The following is a 13,195-nucleotide window of genomic DNA, read 5'->3' on the forward strand; positions in this document are numbered from 1 at the left end:
TGTGATCATTTCCTCCCGGGTCAGTGCACATTTCAAAAAGCACACGTTGAAAGTTTAACTCTAAATTGCCGAAACTGCATCATGAAATTTGTTTTTTCCCACATGGCAAAAAAACAAAATCATAACCACAATAATACACACATTGCATATTGAAGTGTAGCCCAATTTAAACCTCAATATCTTTAAAGAACAAAAACATCGGCAACGATGCACACGTTAGAAGTTAGGAGGTCATGAAATGACACTCTGACCCCCATCCAAGAGAAAAGAGACTGATGATATTGATATTTTTCAAACTTTATTTATACACAGTATCCATCATACCACACGGAACAGAGGAGCAAGAAGAATCAGGTAAACAAAAGCAGGGGCAGTGAAAGGAGACGCGTACAAACATCCCTGTGGCTCTTACTGTAGTGGTGCTGTACCCTGACTGGCCCGACATGTGATTATCTCTGTCATGGGTCCAAAGTTGTTGGTTTTTTTTTCTCCTCCTCTCCTCGGATAAAGATTCTCAATGTGAGACATGTAAACATTCAGTTTTCTCTTGACCTTGGAAATTTCATGTTGGTCCAGATGCTGTAACATCAGTCGAATTTAGGGGTTAAGAGTAAATTTGGCAGTTTTATGAAACATCCTTGCTGTAGCATTGTAGCCGCTCCAAAACATAGGACACACCTGGCTGGAAATAAAAATACTCAAAATTGGCACCAGTCAACAAAATAGCCAACAGAAGCATTTTACAGATATTTGTCTTGTTAATAATTCAGCTTTGTAGCCAAACGTGGAGCTACATGAGGAGACGATGAGTAGAAAAGCGCACGATGCCCGTTGGTTTGTCTCCATGCTCCATGATCTCCGCGTCATGCAGGAGGTCTTTTGCATGCTGGGATCAGGCCTCGCCTCACGCATGCACACAATATATACGCAGGAAAGAAAAGACAGAATTCAACCACGAGGGCACCAAAATCTTTCTACTGTACCGTTACTGGGTTTTGAATTTGTTACAGAAGGAGTCGGCCCTGAGACGACCAAGGCAAGAGGGCATTCAACCATTTTGCGCACAGTAGGTGCTGCATATTCGCCATGAGTAGTAGAAAATAAGGGGTAGTGGAAATACATATAACTCGGTTTGCTGATACCAAAGCTACCAAAGATTCAGACAAACGTGTGTATGTATATGTATATGTGTATATATGTATATATATATATATATACTCTTGTTAGGGGTAATCTAAACATAGAAAGGTTTAAACTGTCTACGGTAGTAAAAGCACATTCAGTTCTCGTTGTATAAAATCTGCTAGTAATTTCTCTTTTTCCAACATCTCTTTGAAACATATTTACAAAAAAAAAAAAAAAAAAAGTTGACATATAATAGAGGGGTCTCTCTGGACATAAAAGTTGAGTTAAGCGGAACATAAAACAGGAACAAAACGTTTTTTCCTGAAACAATTAAAACCTTTTTTCTTTCGAATAAGACTATTCAAAACATACAACAATTATATATTAACATAGTTTATATTGTAATACTAAACTTTACAATGATACCAGACGTGTACTGCATCCTAGAGTCTACTGCTCATACAGAGTCAGAAAAATAAGCATGCAACAGAGATCTGCTTTGTGCATATGGAAAAAGCATGTTTGTAGTTTTAAACACTGTCTCTTTGATCCACAGTTTTCTGACCCTATAAACTGAACTCCACTGCGTTGAGAAGGCCTCGACAGCTTGTAGCTGGGAGCGTAATGTGTTTCTCTGTGTGAGTTAGTTAGATAAACTGTAGCTCCACGTCCTACAAAACAACACATAGAAACAGCTCCAGTTTAGGGGTTTTAGTGTGTTGGGAAGGCCAGAGGGGCGAAAATCATGACAAGGACTTCAAGAAAAAACATTTCCTCATCTACTTTGGCACTCATGTAACAGTATACTACCTCTTTTTTTTAAGTATATAAATATAAAATACAGGTGTAGCGGGTCAGAAGTAGATAAAGCCGGGACAGAGCAGAAAAACATGTTCCGTTCTCGTCGTGCATTGCAGCTTGTTGCGTAGTAAGATGGGGAACGTGAGAATGGAAAAGATATTGCATCTTTAATGCCGAATAATAAAGTAACCATTCATACACAAGAACAAAACGACTGCAGGTTTGGATTAACACAAATACAGAATAAAGAATATGAGATGTTGGGGGTAGGGGGGGGAATTATGCGACAATATCGGTGCCATGTCCTTTTTCTTTAACACTGCTCCTCTAACGTCTGTGCACAGATATTGAGAACTAGAGGACAGAACACTCTCGAGGATGATCTGAGTCTTTTGAATGCGGGATTGCTTGTTGGAGTTTGGAATGATCCTGTAATCAGCGACAGTCGAGTGTTTTTCCGCTCATACAACACTGTGCAGGGACGGATGGATGAACTGAGGGTTTATGAAGGAGAAGCCTGCGAACTCGCTCTGGTCGATGTTGGCGATGACGAGCTGGTCGGGAGGAGTCAGCACGGGCTGTGTACGTGTGAAAAACTTGTCGAAGTTTTCCGCTCCTTTCCCGCACTGAAAAAAAAAAGATGAAAAGAATGTCAGATGTGGAAAATCCACCTTTTATTTGGATCTCTGTACAGTCAAAGAACTGCAACAAGGCACCAGATGAATTGTGGATTCAAGATTAAAAGACAGTTTCTCAAATGTATTTGAATAGAAACCCGATGTGTCGCCGGGCAGGAGTTGCAATTACATTATGAGCTAACCCTAAATATCCACAGGGCAGGTCATCAGCTTCAGCCCGAGGCTGTCATGTGTCTCCATATATATGTGCATATTGCTGTGCGTCATTCACAGTTTCAGTCACGGCACTTTTACAAGAAAGCGAGACAACCTCCCTGATTGAGTAATGCACAGTGAAAGCAAATCTGTGCTTTACAATGCATTTCAGCGCCTGCTGCTTGCAGCACATTTTCTCCGGAGACGGACGAGCATATTAGGCATTTTCTGTAATATCCCAGAAGCCATGAAGCCAAAGAGTGATCCTTTGTTTGCGAGTCCCTTCAGGCCAATTAATGACGTTGTGTGTGAGCTCACAACTGTGATACGCCACACAAAGCTCGCCTGAATGAATGGATCCACTTTTAGCAATGTCCCCCCCCCCCCCCACTCTGTGAGGAGACATATACATCCGCTGTGTAACCCTGCATTTATTGTGGGCCTCGTGTGGAAGTAACGGGAACTCGGCTCTTAGAGAGCTATTTTTAATCCTCGGTGGCAGCGTGTGTTGTTGCTTCGGGCGCTGTGGGCGACGTGGGGACGGGGGATTCGAGGGTCAACAAACTGACAGAAAGAGTGTTGTGTGGTGACAGGAGGCGGCCCAGGTGACAGAGGGGCTGGTGGCTGCAGCCGGGACCAGCCTCAAGCTCTGATGGGCGCGTAAAATCATCACAAGACATGCAATACACACCCATTCTGCACGCTTAAAGACTCACAGGGGAGATGTTTCAATTCTTACACAGTGATGCTTTTAAGAGGAACAAATATTACGTTTTTCTGGTGATTTGCGTCACAAGAAATACAAGAACATTAAACAGCAGTGGGATAGAAATACATCACAACAATGTTCCAGTCAGAATCACCTAAAACGAGAGCAGGACCTGACCAAGACTAGCTTGTTTTAAGACGAAAATGAGACTTTGAGGGGTTGAGAGCTGGTCAAGACCAAAGACCAGACCAGTGTGAGTCCCACACTGTATGAAAACGTTAAATATAAAACAATGAGGAACTCCTGAAATGTACCTGACAGATCCACTTCCCCATTAAAACATCCACAGAGAATAAATGAAGATTCCTCTGCATTCACCTTTTATTGCCATATATACTGTTTATGTGTGTAAATGGAAGTATTCATGACAAATGTCTTGATAAAATAATGTAAATGCAAGTGGGAATGTCCCTTTGTTTTCTATGAACAATCACAGTAATGATTTTAACAAATAAATCAGATACCGCAAAGACACTTTATTAATGTACCAAGGCAGAAATGTTTTTACGGTTTAGCTAAAGGTTGATGTAAACAATCTATTGAATACGTTATCACGTTAGACACTTGCCTTCTCATCTCATTCTTGTTATCAAAGCACGGCGGATGAAAGGACTTTCCAGATATGTGTTGCCAGATTTAATTAATGAAAGTAATGCCATACGCAGTTGAAAGCAACAAAGAAATGCCACGAATTAACATGAACGACAACGCGCGCTCTTTTGATCAAACAATCTCGCTGTCCACAAATCTTGTTGCCTCTTCGGAAAAAGGGAATAAATTGATGGAAAACGACAGGGATTTGTCAAAATGTCAACTTCACACGCTCATATGTGCACTGAAATAGTTTTTGTGTGTTTGATGTCGTCATTCCTTCTTTTTGCACTGAGAGATGTAAAATTATTTTAATGTCAGGGAAGTGAAAATGAAGCTTTAATCACAAGGGAAACGTATCAATTAGGAGTCTTTATGGCAATATTAGATTTATATGTGATTTTCACACCAATTGAATTAGCTGGATTAGCCAAGAGCAGACATAACTGTATGAATATTCAATCTATGAATAGTTTCTCACCTGATTTTTGGACAAAATGTATAATATCATAGCACATATCAACATTATACCCCATTTATACCGTGACGGAGGACGACGGACTCAGTCTCACACACACACACTCACGGCCTCACTCACCACTTTGGGTTTAAATGGCGGCTGGATCTCTCTGTTCGCCAGGCGCTCCCAGTCGATGCGTCTGAAGAAGGCCTGCTCCCTGATGTCCCGCTCGCCCTCCGAGCCGCAGCCGAGACGCTTCGATGGGTGCTTGGTCATCAGCTGGTGACAAACGCAAGAGGGATCAGAAGATGTGACACAGGCCGTTAGAAAAGGCAGAGAAAGTGTGTCTCTCTGACGCTGGAAATCCATTTTATTTACCGATACTCATCCAGCTTCAAAACAGTGGCAGGACATTACGCGGCCGATTCCTGATTCGACAGCCTATTTTCATTTGGAACATGAATCCATTTTTTTTTGCAAATGAAATGTGAGGTAATCGGGATGAGGATTATCTCTTTTGTCACCGGCCCTGAGACGATGAATGATGCTTCTAATGGCGGCACGCAGCTACAATCCTTATAAATGAAGGCGGGGTGCGTTATTAAAAAGACTTGATGAGAATGTGCCTGAATCTTAATTGAATCTTCTCCGGCGTGTAACTTCATTTCCTTGTTGGTAAATAATAATGACAACCATGATGTTGCTTTACTGTGTTGACGTCTCATGAAGTGAACAGGTGCCTGCTCAATAAAGGAACATTTCTAAAAAGCCTCGTCTTTGCCGAATGGGTTGAGTGACACAACCTGTAACATTGATAACTGTGAAGAAAATGGGAACTGTAGGTATTTTATTTGTGTAGAACATTGTTACTCAGCAAGAACCCAAATGTATGGATGTGTGTGTGTTTTTTATTCTGATATAAATGGTATACAAATCAACTTCTCAAACAACTGGACCACAGTATGAAAGTCAGCTGTCAAAGAGCAACCTTTAAAATGTTGTTTTCACAGCCTTCAAGCTTTCCAGCTTTAATACTTTGACGTACTGACAACAACAACATAGTGTATGAGGACAATGACTTTCAGTAGTTTACTTAAAGTAGTTTACTTAAAGTTATTACTGTGATTTAATGTACCTTTTAAATCTCTCCCGGATTTTAATTCGATAGCTGTTGCTGCTTGGAATATAAAAATCAACGTTTTGACTTCTTTACTTCATAAAATACTGAACAGTACTTACTCCCTTGCAGATGGACACAGATTCTTTGGACATGGACTTGGGGTAGGACACGTTGTGCTCCATGATGGACTGGAAGAGCTCATCTTCATCTTCTCCATCAAACGGGGGCTGAGGAGAAAAACAAACGCAGTGTCACAGCTCGAGGGAGGATCTGTGAAGATGGCGAGGTGACGAGATCAGCATGCGAAGGTCTCACAGGTGTACGTCACATCGCTGTCTTGTAGAGTTTTATTAGTGGTCCTGTGCTGTTCATGGTGCGATACGTATTGTTGGTCATTTTGGCAACACAGATAAAGTCAAAACAATATCTAGTTCTCTGTAGATTTGACAACATGTTCAATTTACTCTCTTGTGGAACCATCCTGTTGCCCACAATCCTGTTGTAACTCTTATCTGCGTGAGTGTTTCTGTGAGTGATTCATCTTCTGCCAGAAACATTTTTTTTCTTCTTAACTGTTGCCTGGAAACTGGAAATCTTAATGGGATGATACAAAACAATGTTTTATTGACAACAACATATTACCTGTCCTGCCAGCATCTCATACAGAAGAACTCCATACGCCCACCAGTCCACTGATTTTGCATAAGGCTGGTACGCTATAATCTGACAGAGACAAAAAGTAAACACACGAATAACCAAATATACATGCACACACGACCACATCAGACAAGTCAGGCTATAAACAGGCTCAGTGATAAAAGGTGGCTTCATTTCAGCCAAGTGTCGCATCCAACCCGGATATATATCTATATACACACATATATCAAGAGACTGTGAACGTAAGTAATGTAAAGGAGCATTTCTACCCCCATACAGTCGACTATTTTCAGCTGCCATAACAAAGGCGCTTGCTCCTACCATCCAATTTGCCTTCCTACACCACCCTCCCACACACAGTCTACACACGGACACACTGTAATGATCATGCAGACGCAAAGGCAAAGAGCTAAATCACAGCTGCACTCGCCTTAAGCGGACAGAAAATAAATGTAACCGTACGTTATGTGGAAGTCTTTTTGTCTCGCTCTTGGCTTTATAACCTGTAAAGTGTTTTCCTTGGTTGTACCTTGCCCCGGAAAGATATTTTAAAAAACAACTTTCCAGGTGAGAACAGATTTTGTGCAATAATTTGTCGAGTTGGCTCATGAAATCATTAAAAAACTAATTCTTCTTGAGTTGTCTCAGGAGTAACGGGCTTCCCTCATGAGTCAGTGCAGACAGACGGGAGGGGGTGGATACACACATCAATACATATACACATATTACCAGCCAGAGGAACAAACATCCTGTTACTCTAAATAAACCATGCTCTTCACTTTGTGTAAATAAATACCGTCATTAATTATTGTTGTATTGAGAATTCACTATTACTGAGAATACTCTACCGCACAGTTACCATGTATTCAGATATAGTATATTAAAATGATCGATTGAAACCACAGCACAAAGCAAACGTCAATAGAGAGGCGAAGCCCCTCCCCTTCCTGTTAACCATCATGGGATCTTATTAAAGGAAAAGATATGTACAGTAGTGAATAGTGAGAGGCAAATAACCATTTGATCCTGTTTCAATTGTGTCATGAACTATACATATGTGAGTTATTTCAGTTTGAAAGATAATTTTTTGCATCTTAAGACAGTTGTATTTAGTAGTAGAACTAGTAAGAATTCTTAATTGGAAAGACGACACACCCTAAAGGCGCCAGTGCGTTTCGTATTGAGATGAAGTACTTCTCTGCATCCACCCCTCTCTCTCAAGTGAACAGGGTTTCATTTTTTTGGAAAACTTGAATACCAACACATATGACCGTTTTTCAACCAAGATATTTTAGCCTGAGATAAAAGCTTTCATCCTTTCCAGTAGATATGAGTCCTGCTCTTACTCTTGCCTTCTTCGTTTCTTCCATTGTGCTGTTCGTATCATCTCTTCTCTGAAGAATACAAGGAGCTGCTACTCTTCCTCTCTCGGCTTCCTCAGTCAAGTTAATAGACCTCCCTAACTGCTTGTTTGCTCCAACACCAGGAGACTATGATCGACACACCTGACGTGCGTAGGTATCCACTACCATTGGATAATATCTGTTTGGGGGAGGGGCTTAGCAAATCCTCAGTTATCTACAATTCAAATCCGTAATAGAGTGGACGAGAAAGTCTAAATTTAAGAAGCAGTGCCATCCTCTCATTCTCACCTCTGGGGCGATGTAGTCCGGGGTCCCGCAGAAAGTGCGCGTGGACATGCCTTCATACATGTTCTCCTTACACATGCCAAAGTCAGCGATTTTGATGTGACCCTCAGAGTCCAGCATCACGTTGTCGAGCTTCAGATCCCTGCAGCAGAGACAGGGAGTGAGCATTTGTTTACATGCGTCTGGATTTGGGACCGCTTTGATTCTCCTCGTGTGTAGGAGCACATTGAAGTGTTGCTTTGCACCACTGCCGCCTCTCTGAGCAGTTTATCTGTCTACACCACACGCCGGGTAACAAACAATCCTTCCTTGGCTGTAAGTCATTTTTCCCCCTCTGTGCTTTTTTTGTCTGCCTGTGTTTGTGTTTCATGTCTCAGTTCTTCATTTTATTCGCCTCCTCATTCACCATTTCTGGCAGCTATAGCTGTCACAAATAGTGTCAGGATGCCAAACACATGCAGAATGGATGTGAGTCTCTCGCTGAGGCACTGAAGAGGACCGGGGTAATCTTCGTCTTTGTCAAGCATTCCTGTCTGTCCTTTCTAGTTTGTTTGTTTTTTTTGCATGAGGGTTGCGAAGGTCTTTTTATTTAATTGATCTTCTTTCTGTCTTGTCTGTTATCTCCTGATCATTTTGTCCTTTGTCTGCTTTTCCCAAGGTCAGTCTCTCTGTCCAAGTCCTTGCCTAAACTTCTTTATCATACCTTACTTCAATTCCCCGTATCTTCATCTTCAGCTTGTCAACCAAAGTTTCCTCCCCTCTAAATAGTTTCCTGTGTTTTACTTCACTTTGATGTTCCCCGGTGTCTTTAATGACTCTCAACTCTGCTCTTTTCAACACAAAGACAACCGTTACATCTTTTTTTTCCGAAATCTTTTCCTCTGACGTAAAATATAAAAACCCTGCAAGCGTTTTCCTTCCTCCACGCGTCATTGAATGAATTTGAGGTGAATATGGTGCGTCATTTCATAAAACTGGTTTCTCTCTGACTCACCCACCTGTAGATGATTCCCTTTCGGTGCAAGAAAAATAAACCGACAGCAATCTCTGCAGCATAAAACCTGCAAAATTGAAAAGAGGAAAATGAATACACATCTTCACGAAAATAATTAGTAAGGAAATGGATTCTGAATACAGAGAAGCAATACACAATAATCCCTTTCCCTTAGGAATAAATATCAATACATATTGAACATTAACAATGCACTGACTATGAACTGTAATGTTGTCTATAACTATAACTACCTAACAAAAACATTAAAAAAAACACATTTGCACACAAAATACCAGAATGTTAGCACTTAGATGTCAGTGTAATACAGTACTGCTGGTTCACTCGCCATAGCACTGACTCAAGGTGGGTGTAATCCACTTATCTTAATTATTGTAAAAACGGGTGCTTGTGAATAAACGATAGTGTCCTTACACGGCCTGTGGCTCCTTGAATTTTCCCATACGTTGGATATGATACATAAGGTCTCCCCCGTTGATGTACTCCATAACAAAGTACAGCCGATCCTAGATTTGTTAAAAAAGAATGGATGTTATTGCCCAAAGAGCAGCTTTTAATGGATGCTTCACAAAGAAAAGTACAGTATGTGCACAATGAAACCAGCCCTGCATTACACAGCGAATATGTATGTTTAGAAAGAAAACTTGAATACATAATGTGTCTGAACTCCGTCTCCATAAATCAATGCCCGACATGATCTATTATTTCAGGGCCGAGTCTCCTCATATTCATGTATAAAACTGTAAGTCGGCAGGCTTTGATCAGTAAATGTGTTACTCATTAAAGACACCGTGAGTCACTCTGTCTACGCACAAAGTTGACGTCATACCGGAGACTTCGTATTCACGGGGGGGCTCTCTGCTCGGTATACATTTTCTCTGCAGGGGCGCCGGTAAGAGGTGTGAATACATGTACGTAGGAAATGAAAATACAGTTGTACACAAACATGCGGTTCAAAACGTCAGAGAGAGATGGCTGTGGAAGGATTACTGAGGGAAGGCAGTTTGTCAGCAGTGCAGGAAGTACTTATTCTAAAATAACTTTCAAAGTAATAAAAAGTGTTCACACACCACAGTCTGGAAGCAGGAGTGGAGCAGCGTGAGGAAGGGCGGTTTGTCTCTTTGGGCCAAGACCCTCTTCTCCACCATCGTACATTCAACGTCGTCATCCTGGATCACGACGTCTTTCTTCAGGATCTTGATGGCGTACAGCTCCTCTGTCGACTTCATCTCTGCCAGCATCACCTGCGGTTGATTCAGGCCACCACAGGTCAAAGGTCACAGTGAAACTGAGCGATCGTGGAGTTTGAAGCAGCAAACAAATGACTACCGGGCGTTCCCCCTGTGTTATTTGAAGCGTCGGAATGATCATTTAGCTTTTTTATATTGCGTCTGCCGTCTCGGCTCTCACCTTGCCAAAGCTGCCCTTCCCCAGCAGGGCCAGGAAGTTGAAGTCGTTCAGTCGCATCCGGTCCATGTTACTCGAGGGCAGGCTGAACCGCCGGTGGTCTGACGGCGTGATCACTTTCTTACCGTGGCCCAGCTTGGCTTTCTGTGGTGTGCAAAGTTGAAAGTGATAATAAAGTAAACAGCGTGTCCAACATATCGAGGTGATTGCATCCACATAGTTTGTTTAGCATTTACAAATGAAGCAAATATAAGTGAAAATAATCAGGAGTGGACATGGAGCGCTTAGTCAGCTGTCGTGCTGGCGTCGAACAGCTGGTCTGGAGTCAGATATTCACATCCCGCTTTTACAGAGAGCAGATGAAAGAATCACCGCTTGCTTCATTTGTCTCAGTAGGAAGGAAGCTATTAATCACAGTGGGATTGTGTGTCGTTCAGCCGCTTAACTCAAGATCATACAAACTGAAAACACATTAACGAAAAAGCGTTTTTTTTTTAATGTTGTAAAAATATCTTACTAAATGGGTTGAAAATGCAAGTACTGTACCCAAAAGTTACAAAAATGAATGATGCAGCGTAACTAAAATATAGTTATTGCATCATGAATTAGAAATTTGAAAAATGGATAACATATTGATAATTGACGTTACGTGACTCTTTTATATTTTCAATCCCATTCAAGATATATATATATATATATATATATATATATATATATATATATATATATATATATATATATATATATTAAAAAGAAATCTAAATTACTTTTAATTCTAATACATACTAGAAAGCTCCAAGGTGCCATGATGGATGCATCTCTCGCCACCATCAAAAACTGGTTTGCTGCATTTTACATTATTTTCAAGTCAGAATCAAATCAATCATCTCTACTCTTTTTTTTATATTTCTGTGTAGAGAGAACAAAGTGATCTATTTTTTGCCAGACATCCTCACAGATATTCAGCAGCAGGGGCGTATAAGCGGGGGGTGGCAGCGGTGCAAAGGCTCCCTGTTGTTATAATGACTGGCCTGCCAGGCGTCTTTGAACAAAAAGGGCAATTAGGACCCTGCCAGCTCCCATCACGGCTGTTTCTGTCAGATAGAGGAAACAGGCGACCGATGGGGCCCAGAGGAGCGGTTGCCACGCCAACCCTTTTTTGCAGTCTTCATAACTCAATGTGGTAATGTGCTCAAAATAACAATTATCACATATTTGACTCAAGTTAAGTGGCTCTGGTGTGTCATGTGACCCATCCGGCTTCCAGGTGCAGGAATGTATTGCAGTTCATTCATTTCAGCTGGCTGCGTAGGTGTGACATTATTTTACTTATTGCCAACATAATGGTACAGTGATAGGGATACAAATATGTCTTAATGACTATTTCAAAATGTAGTTCATTGATAGTTTGTCGTTGCTTTCTTCATCATGGCTACAGTTTGTGATATAAACTGGTAAAAGGAAAAACTACATTTTGGTTTTACTGCTAAAACACATGTCTGCATTTTTAAGGATCACAACCCCAAAAAGTCAGGTAACTACTGACATCAACACTACGTAAGGCAGGACGAGGCCAACCAATATATTTGTGTATGTCAACAATCCACAGCAAAGTTTTTACATATCTTGCACACTTTGTGTAATTGCAATAGTTCTTGTCGCTTTTAAAACACAGAACATTGACATAAACTGTACACACCATTTCACATCATAAACAACTCATGAAAAAAACAACACATCAACCTTTGTCAACACAACATTGAAACAGTTGTGTCAGAATGGCCACACAAAGTTGTATCAAACACAGAGTGCAGCCACACAACAGTCTTATAATATTAAACATAACACCGCCGTCGTGTGGAGGGATTTGACATGCACACCAAGAACAGCAAGATCCTGCCTGTGTGCGCATTCATTCACACAATTACAGTGCATAAGTGTCCATCCATGCTTCCTGCCTTCTATAGTCCAGACCCAAGGCGGACTAGTAGAGGGAGGACTGTGGACCTCACTCTCAGCCAATGAGGAGCGGGTGTGAAGCTCTCTTGGCCAATCACAGCATACTGAAAGTGGGAACGATGACGGTGGCGCCAACAGAGGCCTGAGTGGAGCACACATTTACTAACAACAATGCCGTGTGGGGTTTGTGTGTATACTGTAGAGGGAGCATGTATGTATCTGCAGCACTTTCATGAAAATTATTTAGTGATATTAAAAATGAAACCGTAGCTGGTTTATTTTGAGCTGGAGGAACACCAGCTGGTTTCCTGTTTGCACTCAAAGCCAAAAGCTACTGCTGCGAATCTGCAAATCAGACTTTTGCTGATGCTGAGCTTTGCAGCAGATGCTGCAGGTGCTTTAAAATCCTCTAAATGTTTGGATGATTTTTTTTCTTTGTATAAAAATGGTACGCAGCCCCCTTCTAATGTATGTTTCAGATGTGTTATGAATCATGAAATGGAAAGGAGGAGAAAGTTAGTGTATAAACGTGTGAGAGGAGTTAGAGAAATGTGTGTTTGACAGCAATCTGGTTCAACGTTATATATGCCATTGAGAGCTTTTGTTAGTAAATCAGATTAATTTGTGGAAGCCCAGCGGAGATCCACAAACAATCCCAACACGGTAAGTAAAGTGAGCGTGATGCAGAAAAAGAGACGGAGCAGGCAGAAGAGCTACCTTGAGATAGTGGATATTTAACTGGCAGGCCTAGAAGAAAGAAGAAACTCACTTATTAGTGCAGTCAAATGTTAGCTTGGTGTTAGCATGTGCTG

General features: G+C 41.3%; 1 protein-coding gene across 2 annotated transcripts in view; it reads right to left on the reverse strand.

Annotated features, from left to right (window-relative positions):
• Positions 1-312: 312 nt before the first annotated feature.
• The window catches only part of prkcab (protein kinase C, alpha, b), an 83,670-nt gene continuing 70,787 nt past the window's right edge, over positions 313-13,195 (reverse strand). Inside the window, exons 9-18 of one of the 2 annotated variants that reach the window (XM_068577899.1) lie at positions 13,101-13,130; positions 10,428-10,568; positions 10,088-10,261; positions 9,432-9,523; positions 9,004-9,066; positions 8,009-8,147; positions 6,342-6,422; positions 5,819-5,926; positions 4,718-4,858; positions 313-2,552 (exon numbers count right to left, since the gene is read on the reverse strand). In XM_068577899.1, coding sequence (XP_068434000.1) covers positions 2,388-2,552; positions 4,718-4,858; positions 5,819-5,926; positions 6,342-6,422; positions 8,009-8,147; positions 9,004-9,066; positions 9,432-9,523; positions 10,088-10,261; positions 10,428-10,568; positions 13,101-13,130 — 1,134 coding nt within the window. In that variant the 3' untranslated portion in view covers positions 313-2,387. The remainder of the gene's footprint in view (positions 2,553-4,717; positions 4,859-5,818; positions 5,927-6,341; positions 6,423-8,008; positions 8,148-9,003; positions 9,067-9,431; positions 9,524-10,087; positions 10,262-10,427; positions 10,569-13,100; positions 13,131-13,195) is intronic. The other variant, XM_068577900.1, reaches the window with a different exon arrangement.

This window comes from Clinocottus analis, unplaced genomic scaffold (genome assembly GCF_023055335.1).
Source record: "Clinocottus analis isolate CAN_PGR_092001 unplaced genomic scaffold, fCliAna1.0.p SCAF_16, whole genome shotgun sequence".
NCBI lineage: Eukaryota > Metazoa > Chordata > Actinopteri > Perciformes > Cottidae > Clinocottus > Clinocottus analis.